This window comes from Typopeltis vanoorti, chromosome 23 (genome assembly GCF_054136105.1).
Source record: "Typopeltis vanoorti isolate ZY-2024b chromosome 23, IOZ_Tvanoo_1.0, whole genome shotgun sequence".
Lineage (NCBI taxonomy): Eukaryota > Metazoa > Arthropoda > Arachnida > Uropygi > Thelyphonidae > Typopeltis > Typopeltis vanoorti.
In genome coordinates, this window is record NC_143571.1 from 28306152 (window position 1) to 28319086 (window position 12935).

At 38.5% G+C, this 12935-nt stretch overlaps 1 protein-coding gene across 2 annotated transcripts in view; it reads left to right on the forward strand.

Annotated features, from left to right (window-relative positions):
- The window catches only part of whd (carnitine O-palmitoyltransferase whd), a 297210-nt gene that overhangs the window by 35159 nt on the left and 249116 nt on the right, over positions 1 to 12935 (forward strand). For both annotated transcript variants that reach the window (XM_090412567.1, XM_090412568.1), the window contains exon 3: positions 3813 to 3949. In XM_090412567.1, coding sequence (XP_090268693.1) covers positions 3813 to 3949 — 137 coding nt within the window. The remainder of the gene's footprint in view (positions 1 to 3812; positions 3950 to 12935) is intronic.

A 12935-nucleotide genomic window follows, 5' to 3' on the forward strand; every position in this document is an offset into this window, starting at 1 on the left:
CTTACTTCTGCTCAGTCTCATACCTCTCTCTTCCAGTACTTTCCTCCAACTTTCCAGTTTGGCTGCCACTTCTTCTCTTGATTCTGCACATAGCACAATGTCATCTGCATACAACATAGTCCAAGGCACGCCTTTTCTCACTTCCTTCATCACAATATTAAACAGGAAAGGACTAAATGCAGACCCTTGATGCAAGCCAACTGTCACTGGAAACCTTTCTGTCACTCCCAGGCAGGTTTGAACACTTGTCTTCACATTTCTGTACATCTCCTGCACCAAGCTGACATATTTCTCTGGTACCTTCTTCTCCCTCAGACACCTCGAGACTTCTTGCCTTGGCACTCTATCATACGCTTTCTCCAGATCAATAAATACCAGATGTAGCTCCCTTTGTTTCTCTCGATATTTTTCCATCATCTGTCGTACCCCAAAGATAGCATCTATGGCCGATCGACCAGGCATGAAGCAAAATTGTTCCTTTGCAATCTCCACCTCCTTCCTCAGCCTTCCATCAAGAACCCTTTCTAGGATTTTCATTGTGTGGGACATCAACTTTATTCCTCTGTAATTCTTACAGTCTTGTGCATCCCCTTTACCCTTGTAAATGGGAACAAGAGAACTCTCCCTCCATTCCTCGGGTATATTTTCCTGTTGGCAAACTTTCATGAACAGGTCCCACAGCAGGTCAATTCCCTCTTCCCCCAGTGCCTTCCATGCCTCCACTGGAATTCTGTCGGGGCCCACCGATTTTCCATTCCTCATCCTCTTCATGGCCTCCGTCACTTCCATTCTACTGATGTTCTGCACCATTCCCTCAGAAGGCTGCCCATCTCCTCTGTGAGTCCTTGCATTTTCCTCATTCAAAAGTCCCTCAAAGTATATTTTCCATCTGTTTCTTATGTCCACATCCCTCCATAATACTCTTCCTTCAGCATCTTTGATCTGCCTCACATGTAAGATGTCCTTTGCTGCTTTATTTCTACATTTCGCTAGTTGGTAAATTTTTCTCTGTCCTTCCTTTGTTTCTAATTGATCATACAGATCATGATATGCCATGGCCTTCGCCTGTGCCACAACTCTCTTGGCTTCTCTCTGTATTCCTCTCTGTCCTCTTCCACTCTTGACTCGTCCCACTTCTGCTTTGCCTTCCTCTTAGCTGTCACTGCTTCTTGTACATCATTATTCCACCATCAACCCTCCTTCTGCTCCGTAATCTTTCTGGATGTTTCACCAAGCACCTGAATTGCACAGCTTAGAATTACTTTTGAATTATATCTCCACCAATCTTGTACTGTCTAGTCCATCCGAAATCCTCTCTAACACCTTCTCCCTAAAACGGTTCCTCACACTTTCTTCTTTTAAGCGAAACCATTTAATTTTCTTCCTTCCATGGCTTCCAAAGGTTCTTATCTTCAACTTTATTTCAAAGTCTGCACACAGCAGCCAGTGTTGCTGCGCCACTTGATCTGTTGGGATTACTTTACAATTTGTTACTGCCTTAAGATGTTTTATTCTAGTCAAAATGTAGTCAATCTGTGAACTATTGTAGCCACTTTTAAATGTTATCAAATGCTCTTCCCTCTTACAGAAGAAGGAGTTCACAATTGCCAGATCAAACACTACTGCAAAGTCCAAAATGCTCTCTCCTTCCTGGTTCATCATTTCCACTCCATGGCCACCATGCACCCTTTCACAATCCCTATTCTGTCTCTCTATGTGTCCGTTCAAGTCTCTTCCAACAATCACCATCTCGTTTTCTTCCAGTTCCCTAATTTCTTCATCTAGCAAGTTCCAGAATTCCTCTTTCTCTTCTGCTGTACAGCCAACTTGTGGGGCGTATACACATAAGATGACCAGTTGATCTTCTCCAAGACCCAGTTTCATTCGCATGATCCTGTCATTCCTCCTACCCACTTCCAGTACTTCGCCCTTTATTCTGCCACACACATAAATTCTGACTCCATTTCTTCCCTCTTTATTCGCTCCAGAGTAGAACAATTTATCCAGCTGCATTGTGATCAAAGCTGTATATAGTGACACAATAATATATTATGTCTAGTTGTCATTTTCATCCTTGTTGCTGTGTTGTCAATGTATTCATGTCCACCTGTAGGTATCATTGCTACTAACTAAATATTTCTAGACCATTTACAAATCATTAGCATAATTAAACAACAGTAACTCAAGAACAGAACTTTGATGTACACTAAGATTTTGTTCTGCTAATGCCTCTTATCCAAACAGCAGGCTGTTATCCAGCCAGTATCTTCTCTCTTTTAAATACCAAACCGTGATATGTTCTTGAAGCCTTTCCAAAGTCTGTATATATCATTATATGTGTATCCTTGTAGAGAATTCCATATTAACCTGTTGTACGATCCCCCTCACAAAACTTCTGTTTTAGTACCCTCTTCTCCTGTCTTATGAAATGGCCCTCCTGCATACAGGGAAGTTCCAAAAGAGGATACCTTCCTTGTTATATAAGGCTCTCATTAAACATCCAGTTCCATTGTCTTATTAACATTAAGTTTGCTTAACACTTCATATATCCTATTCACTTATTATAGTCTTTCTCTCAGGTGGCCCAAAAAGTTTGTGCATTTCTTATGGATAAAATTAAGCACTTAAGGAATGATTTGAATAATCTGGAACAGTTGGAAAATGATAATGGCTGTCAGTGTAAAGTTATGCAGTTTGGCATGATGAGATTTCCAATGGCATGCTATATTGTGGGATTATGCTATAAGAAACTTAATGAGACTAGAAATCTTGGAATTATGGTAGATAAGAAAATGAAGTTCAAAGGTCACATAACAAATTGCAACTCAGAGAATAATTGTGATATTGAATAGAATTCCAGTTCAATTGAGGTTTTAAAATTTTGTAAACAAAGATGGGATGTAGAATTTATGCTTGGTGGGGATATATTGTTGGAGGAAATAAGAGATCTTGGGGTGATGATGGATAAGGATCTAAAATTTAGAGGGACACATTGCCAAAATTGTGAGGACAACACAACAAAATCTTTGAATGATCCGGAGGACACTGACTTGTAGAAGTAAGGAGATTCTGGTTCCATTGTATAAAACTCTGATTAGGCCACATTGGACTGTGCACAGATTTAGTCATCTGTTTTCAAAATGATGAAGAAATGTTGGAGAGGGTCCAGAGGCAATTGACCAAAATAGTTTCTGATCTCTGAAATGTTAAATATGGAGAAAGGTTGAGACAATGCAATTTGCAGAGTCCAGCAGATAGGAGGAAGAGGGGGTAATATGACATAGACATACAAGTTGATAAGGGATTATTGGATTAACTTTGAAGAGGTTTTTCATAAAATGGTCATCCCCTGGAAGCTGTATAAGTAGGCTGTGAACAAGGGAGTGAGAAGCAGTTTTTTTGCATGCAGAGTTGTGAATGATTGAAATACCTTGCCTGAGAGTGTGGTGTCTGCAGAGCATTTGAATGTGTTTAAGGCAGGGTATGATGAGCTGTGTGTGTGTATGACAAAGGGACCTCCTAGATGAGTCTATGACTCCTTGGGGTTTTGGGATAATAATAAGATAGAGAATTGAGTATTCGACAATGAATAAGTTAATTATAAAGGTGCTTAGTATCTTGATTATTAAAAAAAAACTGCTTCTTAAGGAAAAATGATAATCTTTAAAGCTATATATATATATATTATATATTCATCCACTTCCGTCATTCAACTTATAGGTTAATTTAGATTGAATGTTTCATACAATTTTAAATGTATGCCTTTGTATATATAACTGCAATAAGCCCATAATATTCTTCTTTTCTTATAGAATAATATTAGGAATGGTTTGTATCCTGCATCACCAAAGAGCCTATTTGCAATATTTGCCACTGTTGTGTTGCTGAATTATCATTATATTGACATTTCATTTGGAATCATATCATTATTGGAATCATGGATACCTGGGTAAGAGAATGTTATAGGCTAACAGTGTTTAAGTATTTTAACATGAAAAATTGTGAAACGGCAGCGTTATGGTTTGCTGTTTGTTATTATCATGTCTTTAAAAAATTCACAATGATCTGTTTTTTTTTTTTTCTAATCTCTATATATGTATTTATTATTATTTCTTTATACAAGGTGTCCCAAAATTCACGCAAGAAGTAATTTTGATAGAAAACACAGGTTTTTAATTAAAAATTGTAATTTCTTATTGATTCATAAAGTATACAGTATAGGGTTATGCATGGAATAGCATATCAAGTAAATGGCCTCCGCAGCTTTTGCTGGCACATACGCACTCTTTTGTCGAAATTTTCCATGACCGTTTTGCATAAATGTGGCTGAATTTCGTTGATACAGCGCCTCAATTTCCTCCTTCAAAGCGTGGGTGGTCGTGGGCTTGTTGGCATAAACCTTAGACTTCAAAAAACCCCAAAGAAAAAAGTCCAACGCCGTTAAGTCACATGATCTGGGCAGCCAATTCTGACAACCAAAACGGGAAATTACATGATCAGGAAATGACTCGTGCAGTAATTGAATTGTTTCTCGGGCTGTATGGCATGTGGCACCGTCTTGTTGAAACCACATGTCGTCCACATCCATATCTTGCAATTTTGGCACAAAAAACTGGATTATCATGTCGCGATAGCGAGCACCATTAACTGTTATTGCCTTACCAGCCGCATTTTCGAAGAAGAATGGACCGATGATGCCTCCAGTCCAAAATCCACACCAAACAGTGACACGTTGTGGATGCATTTGTTTCTCAACAATCACGCGTGGATTTTCTGAACCCCAAATGCGACAATTTTGTCGATTAACGAAGCCATCAAAATGAAAATGAGCCTCATCGCTAAACATGATTTTGTTCGAAAAATAAGCATCCACTTGTTGTTCCATAATCCATTCAACGAACTCTTTTCGCTGTGTGTGGTCATTTTTAATAACCCTGAACTGTCAGCTTTCACGCTGTCTTTTTTTTTTCTCGTTGGCAACACTTTACCGCAAAAATGGCGCTACATTTAAATCTTGCGTGAATTTTGGGACACCCTGTAGATGCATTTGCAGCTCTTCAGAAATGGCATTTGTTTCTGTAGCACTGGACACTGCTAGAAAACCATTATAAGTTTTATTAAGGGATAAGTTTACTTCTAGTTTCTGACTAAAGGAAGGTTTTCTTGGGCTTTTTTTCAGCCAGTTCCTGAGTTAGTTGATCTCTAGTGCAAGCAATTAGGATTATTTCTCTCAGAAACTTGGTTCTCCCCATCCTCCCCCACACACTCAAGAAAAATCAACTATAGAATGCACACTATTTCTGACAACAATATATATACTGTTAGGATTAAAAACCATGAGGCGGCACCAGTTGTCTACTGTGCTCTTTTCTCTGGATGCTTATGACATTTTTAATGGCCTTTGGCTAGCTATCAGTGATGGCTAAGTATGAAGATTAGCCTCCAGTCTTCAAAAAGTTAGTTAGGGCTAATAATCCTGAATAATAAGTGGCTTTGCCTGCTCCCGTTTGATATATTGAGGTGGCAGCACTTGTCTACTGTGCTCTTTTCTCTGAATGACTATGACATCGTTAATGGCCTTGGGCTAAAGTGATGATTAAGTGTGAAAATTAGCCTTCAGTCTTCAAAAAGTCAGTTACGGCTAAGTGGCTTTGCCTGTTCCCTTTTGATATTAAGAAGTTGTTAGAAGATTTTTCTCTATTTATTTTTTGGATTTTTCAGATTTTTACCATCACTGTTCTTGCTAGAATTTCAGTAATGTAGGCTTATATTCGTTTTAGTGCCAATTTGTTTTTGCTTTCTTAGAGCTGTAATTTTTAGCAAGTTACATTCAATACTGGAGTATAGTTCTCTGTAAGTTATTGTTATTATTATTATGAGATCAGACGCTTCATCACACTTAGACATTCTTCACACAACACCTATCAAACCTCTCCTTAAACTCATTCACTGATGAAGCACATATAACTGCTACCAACCCGTTCACCACCCTCCAAGCAAAAATATCTAGTTCTAACACTCTTGCTTACCACACTCGTACACAGTTTCCATGGGTGACCCTCATTCTCTTCCTGCCTACCTGCCATGTAACTGAAAAAGGTCTTCAGAGTCAATCTTAAAAAAATCCCTTTAATAACTTATGTTTCTATCATGTCTTCTCTTTTTCATCTGTCAGCTAGTTTTTGAAGCCTACAGACCTTCAATCTATTCTTATAGGGATCATTCCATATTCTTGCCACAGTCTGTCACCTCAATTCCATGGGGATCCAGTGACCAGATCTGCACACAGTAATCCAGATGTGGACTTATTAAACCTTATAAAGGAGAGCAATATTAACCTCCCTAACATATATCAGTGTATTCAACATCCACATAATTTGATGTGCTATTTTGGCTCCATTTCTGATATTCCCTCTAAATTTCAACTTTCTGTCTACAGTCACATCAAGTCCCTGGCCTTATCATTTTCCCAGTCCAATTCCATCAATATTGTACACATCTTGTAATCTCTTCTTCCCAAAGTGCATCACCTTATATTTGTCCACATTCAACTGGCAGCCATTTATCTTTGTCCATACTGCCAGTTCTGTTTAAGTCATCCTGCATGATCTGTATATCATCTTCATTTACTGTTGCCCTTCTCAGTTTTGCATCACCAGCAAGCCAACTGAATATTTCCCATCAAATTTCCTGTATCATTGATGTACAAATTAAACAGTAGGGGACCAAGTACTGAATCCTACAATACTTGGTCCTCTACTGCAGCACCTGCCTTCCACAAGCCACTCTTTGATATCTGTCCATCAGCCACCCTCTAATCCAAATCAACATATTCATATATACCCATTTACTCCAGTTTATGCAATAGAGTTCTATGTGTAATCTTGTCAAATGTCTTGCAAAGTCTAGCAATATCACTGAGTAGCCATTTCCCTTTTTAACTGTCATAAAAAAAAGTGTAGCCAAAAAAAAAAGAAATCTGGCTCATTTAGGTAGGTTTTTATTACATGATTATTAGTGAGGATTAACTGGTTTTAATAATTTCACTATACATCAGCAGATACCATATGGTCACTCAGCAACCAAGTTGTCCTTTTGTAGTTTTTCTTGAGGCTTCATCTCACCAAAGACTAGCCAATTCAGACACACACACCATCCATCTATCTGTGTGACCCTCTGTTACTAATTTGAGAAGTTCTCTTTTCATTCTTTCATTATGTCCAAAGTATTTCAGCTTTCTTTTGTCAATACCTGTAAGGAGCCTTAAAATTCTATCAATCATTTCTTGAACCCATCTATTTGTCCACTGTTCAGTGTATGCAGTCCTCACTAGTCTCTTTTGACACTGCATCCTTGTGCACAGATTTGGTCTGAGTTTGGGGATCAGGGAGTGGTGGAGATGATTCAGAATCAACTGACCAAGCTGGTCACAGGTCTGTAGACTGCTTCCTATGAGGATTGAAGGTTTGTGGATTGCAAAGTTTAGTTGATAGGTAGAAAAGAGAGGACATGATAGAAATTTGTAAGTTATTACAGAGGTTCTATAAGAGTGACACAAAGGAAATTTTTTAATATGTGATTAATGGAGAGAGAGAACTAGGGGTTACCCCCTGCAAATTGTATAAGAGTGTGTGAACAAGATTATTTGCTTGGAGAGTAGTGATTAAGCGGAATGGATTGCCAAAGATAATTGTTTAGTGTCTTGATGATGAATGAGTTTAAAGAGGTGTGATAGGTATTGTATTAATCTCCTGCAATGAAACTTCTCTCCATGGAGAGACTTGTATAATAATAATAATCACAGAAGCAGCTATCTTTTTTTGTCAGACTTCTTTAGGTTTCAAGTTTTTTACAACATAACAGCTACATTCAGGATCCTTAGCTTTGTTCCTGTAGTAATAAATCTGTTCTCTCTCAGATATTAGATGAGTCTCTGACTATTGGTCTAACCATTCCTAATCTTCTCCTGATATCTTCTGAAGAACAGTTCTTCACATTAATAATGGACCCTGGATACTCAAATTTGCTAAATTCCTTAATTATTTCTCCATTAAGGTATACTTTGTTCTCAGGACCTTCTTTGTTTGTATTTCCTTCAAGAACCATAATCTTTATTTATATCATGGTTTAAGTCCTCTGTTTTTGATGATTTTATTAACTGTCAAGGATTCATCCTAGTTCCTCCTTGTCATTTGAGAGTACTGTATCATCATCATTTCTCAATTGACCTATATTCCACCTATCCTAATTTCTTTCTTCAGCTCATCTAGTGATACATGCATGATGTCCTCAGCATAGATTCTGGTCAGTTGAGGAGAAAGAAGGATGCCTACTTTCTCCTCAACTGATTGGCCCACATAAGCCAATTAGTTAATCCATCTGATCTTACCGTAGCTTCTTTCCCACTGTACAAGTTAGTAATCAGCCTGATGAAGTGTTGTGGGAACCCATTACTTTCACTTTCATAATTTCACATGCTGAACATAGTCAAGAGATTTTGAATAGTCTATAAAGCACATTAATGGTCATAGTTCTCAGTGATCCACTTAAGGCAAAGGATCTGATCTCTCATAATCCTGCATTTCATGAAGCCTACTTGTTTCACAGGCATCTCAGCCTCAGCTTTGACCTCAGTCCTATTTAGAATAATGATCTTTACTAAAATCTTTTTTGCATGAGAGAGAGAAAAATTAATAATACTTTTATTCATTCATATCTCTTCTTGTGCAGTGAAAAAAATGATCATAGTGACTGGAATGAATGATTTAAAAGGAGAAAAATATGACATGAAAGAATTACTGGAAGTAGCAAAAGAAAAGAGTGATAGAGTTAAGATAGTGAGTCTGTTGGTGCAGTATGACAGAGTAGAGCTGAGGAGGAGGTCCATAATAGCAAATGACTTGATGCATAGGTTATGCAAGAGGAGTGGTGTGGAATTTGTGGAGTGAATTTGGTGGGCGAAAGGACTTATACAAGAAGGATTGTTTGCATCAGAATGGATTTAGTGTTCAGAGACTGGAAAAAAGTGTTGCTGAATGAAGTGAATGTGCAGAATCAGGGAAACTACTTTGTGTGTGTGTGGGGGGGGTAAATTATTGAGTAGATATGCAGACATTAGTGAAACAGTTGAATATAAGAGTGGGTATAATAATAATATTATTATTATTACCCCAAGACCTCATGGAGTCAAAGACTCATCTAGGAGGTCCTTTTATCACACACACATCTCATCATACTGTGTCTTAAACATATTCAAACTCCTTGCAGACACCACATTCTCAGGCAAGGCATTCCAATCATTCACAACTTTGCAAGAAAAAAACTTGCTTCTTACTCCCCTACTCACATCCTCTTTATACAGTTTCCAGGGATGACCTCTGGTCATCCCCTGATCTCCCACTATTCTCTGTAGAACTTCTCCACCACTGATCCTATAACAACCCCTTACCAACTTGTAGGTCTCTGTCATATCTCCCCCTCTTCCTCCTGTCCACCAAACTCTGCAAATTACATCTTCTCAATCTTTCCTCATACTCAACATTCCAGAGGTCAGAAACTACCTCAGTCAGTTGCCTTTGGACCCTTTCCAACATCTCTTCATCCTTCTGAAAACCCAGTGACCAAATCTGGGCACATTAGTCCATCTGTGGCCTAATCAAAGTCTTATACAACGGAACAAGAATCTCCCTACTTCTACACGTCAGTGTCCTCCGCATCATTCCCAGAAGCCTTTGTGTTGTCTTCACAATTTTGGCGATGTGTCCCCTAAATTTTAGATCCTTATCCACTATCACCCCCAGATATGCACAAGTTAGTACTACTGGTAACAAACCAGAATAGGATAGTTAGTATAAAGCATCAGGATAATGGTGGGTGGGCCTAAGGCACTTTGCACTTTACGAGATCTGACACAGAAAAAATGAGACTATGCCTGTATCTCTTTTTATTTAACAAATTGAGAAAATCAACTAAGATTTCTTTCAAAATAGTTCCCTTTTGAGTTGACACACAGCTGCATACGATGCTGCCAATGTTCAAAGCGATTCTGCAGATAATTTTCTGAAAGGCTGTTGAGGATCTTCATTGTTTTTGCTTTTACATCTTCTACCGACAAAAAATGGGCTCCTTTGAGCACTGACTCGATCTTTCGGAAGAGATAGAAGTCGAAGGGAGCCAGGTCTGGCGAATAGGGTGCATGCTCAAGCACAGTGATGTCATTAGCTAAAAACTACTTCACAGACAAAGCATTGTGTGCTGGCATGTGTTTTTTGTGTTGGACCTCATATATGCACTAATGCCAAGAGTTCAGAACAAGCAGGAGGAATTTTTGACATTGGTTGGCTCATTCTGGCCAAAGGTTATTGGCATTAGCGAGACATAGCTAACAGATGATGATATAGTTAATGGGATAAAATGTGAAGGGTATAGTGTGTTAGTGGGAGGATAGAGAGAAAAGAAAGGGAGAGGAGGAGTGTTATTGATGATAGCCAATGAACCAAAACCAAAGAGAGTAGAAATTCAACTGCATGCTGGTGAAAATAGTACATTTGATGCTATCTGGTGTGAGATTGAAGCCAGCAGAACAACATATACAGTTGGATGCTGCTATAGACCAGGGGATTGAAAAGATGATGAAGAGAGTATGTATCAGAAAAAAGACTCAATTAGTGAAGGACAGGTAATTATTATGGGGGATTTCAACTATGCAAACATAAATTGGAAGGAGGAGAGGACACATGGGAGGAAGAAAAGGATTTTATTCAGTTACTAAGGGATAATTACCTGAGACAGCATGTAATGGAATATACTAGGGGGTTCAAGAGTGGTCGATGTAGTAATTGCATCTGAGAATTTTCAGTTAAGAAAATTCTCAGATGCAATTGGGGTATATGTGGAATTACAGGGCTGGTAAGTATGACAAGCTTAGGAGATTGCTTGAATCAGTGCCATGGCATATAAAACTGCAAGAGCCCAATTGGAAGTTAAATAGATGAATATCGTTATCAAGCTGGAGCTGCAAAAAAAGGAACAACTGTGGAGGGAATTTAAGAAAAACAGTGACCATCAAGCACATGAACAGTACAAGGCACAGGCCAGAAGGGTAACTAGTGTGGTAAGAAAGGCAGAAGCAGATTATGAAAGGAATTTAGCAATGCAGGCTAAAGATAATCCCAAACAGTTCTTTCAGTATGCTTGTGACAGAACGATTTTAATGAATGCCGATGGTAGGGAGATAACTGAATCAGTTGAAGTAGTACAATTACTAAGTGAACACTTTGCAAGAGTATATCATCCAAGTGGTAATATTGCAGGAATGAGAGAGCCAAAAGTTTATATGGGAACTGAGGTAAATGAAATGGAGATGAATAGCATATTAGAAAACCTTAATGTGAATACAGCTGTGGGATTAGATGGTATACAAGCTTAAGTTTTATGTGAAGCGACAAGGGAATTGTCAGTGCCCTTGACCATATTGTTTATTCTAAGTTTGAGCTCTGGGTTAGTCTGAAGGGGGGGGTGAAAAGATGGGAAATTAGTTCCATTGCATAAAGGAGGCTTCATGACTGATGTAGGAAATTATCGACCAATCAGCATATCAGGAGTTGTTGTCAAAGTATTGGATTAGTTGGTCAAGAACAAAATACAGGAACGGATAGATGGAAATGGGATACTGTATGGGAGCGGGAGCAACATGGTTTTTGTGTTGGGCAAGTCATGCCTCAGTAACTTGCTTACACTTTATAATACAGTGACAGCTGAGTTGGATAAAGGTAAAGTGCATACCTTTGGACTTTGCAAAGTCCTTTGACAGGATACCACATGAATTCTAATCAGTAAACTGCAGCACATGGTGATGGATATTGAGTTGGTGAGATAGATAGGAGGGTGGTTGATGGAGAGTTATCAGAGAGTAGTTTTTTCAGGAGTAGTCCAGAAGAAGGCCTGTGACTAGTGGTGTGCAGCAGGGCGGCTCTGTTCTTTTACCACTGCTGTTTAATTTGTTCATTAACGATATAGGAAAGAATCTTAGAGGAACTGTTCAGTTATTTGCCAATGATGCAAAGTTGGGTAGAGCAATAGTTAATACACATGATGTCAAAATTTTGCAGGATGATTTGGATAGTTTGGCAGATTGGGCAAAGGAGAATGGATGTCAGTTTAATGTGGCAAAGTGTAAGGTTATGTATTTTGGGATGAAAAGATTACTAGCTTTATACTACGTTGGTGGAACTGTACTCCATGAAAACGAAGCTAGAGACTTGGGAGTGTTAGTGGATAGGGAGTTAAAGTTTAGGTAGCACATAGCAAAAGTGGCTAACACAGCTGATCAGATAACTTGGTTACTGAAAAATTCTTTGATGAGCAGAGATAACAAGCAGGTTATTGTTCCTCTTTATTTGAGCCTTGATAAGATCCTATCTTGACTACTGTGCACAGATCTGGGCACCAGGTTTTCCTGGTGGTGAGGATTAGGTGGAGAGGATCCAGAGGTGAGTTACCAAGATAGTAGCAGGTCTTTGGAATGAATCTCCCAAGAACAAGTTGAAGATTTGTAAGTTGCAGAAACTGGTTGATAGGCAGAAAAGAGGTGAATTATAATAGTAATAATAATTATTATTTTTCAAGAAAAAATGAAAGAGTTTGAAAACAAGAACCCAAGCCTGGAAATTCATTGGAAAACTCTGAATTAAACACTGACTGATTTTTTAGCCAGATGATAATGCAGAACTCCTTGCTGGACTCAGGTAGTTAGAGTCTGTCAAGGAAAAGAAGAAAGCACATAAAAAGTTCCTAGCAAGTAATTCAACTTGTGTTCTTAGAGAATGCAGAGAAAACTGTAAGAAAGCATAGTAGTGTGTAAAACCAATTAAATAAAAATCATGGGAAGACTTTGGTAAGAATATGGTAAACAAATATCAGGAAGGTAGTGAAAT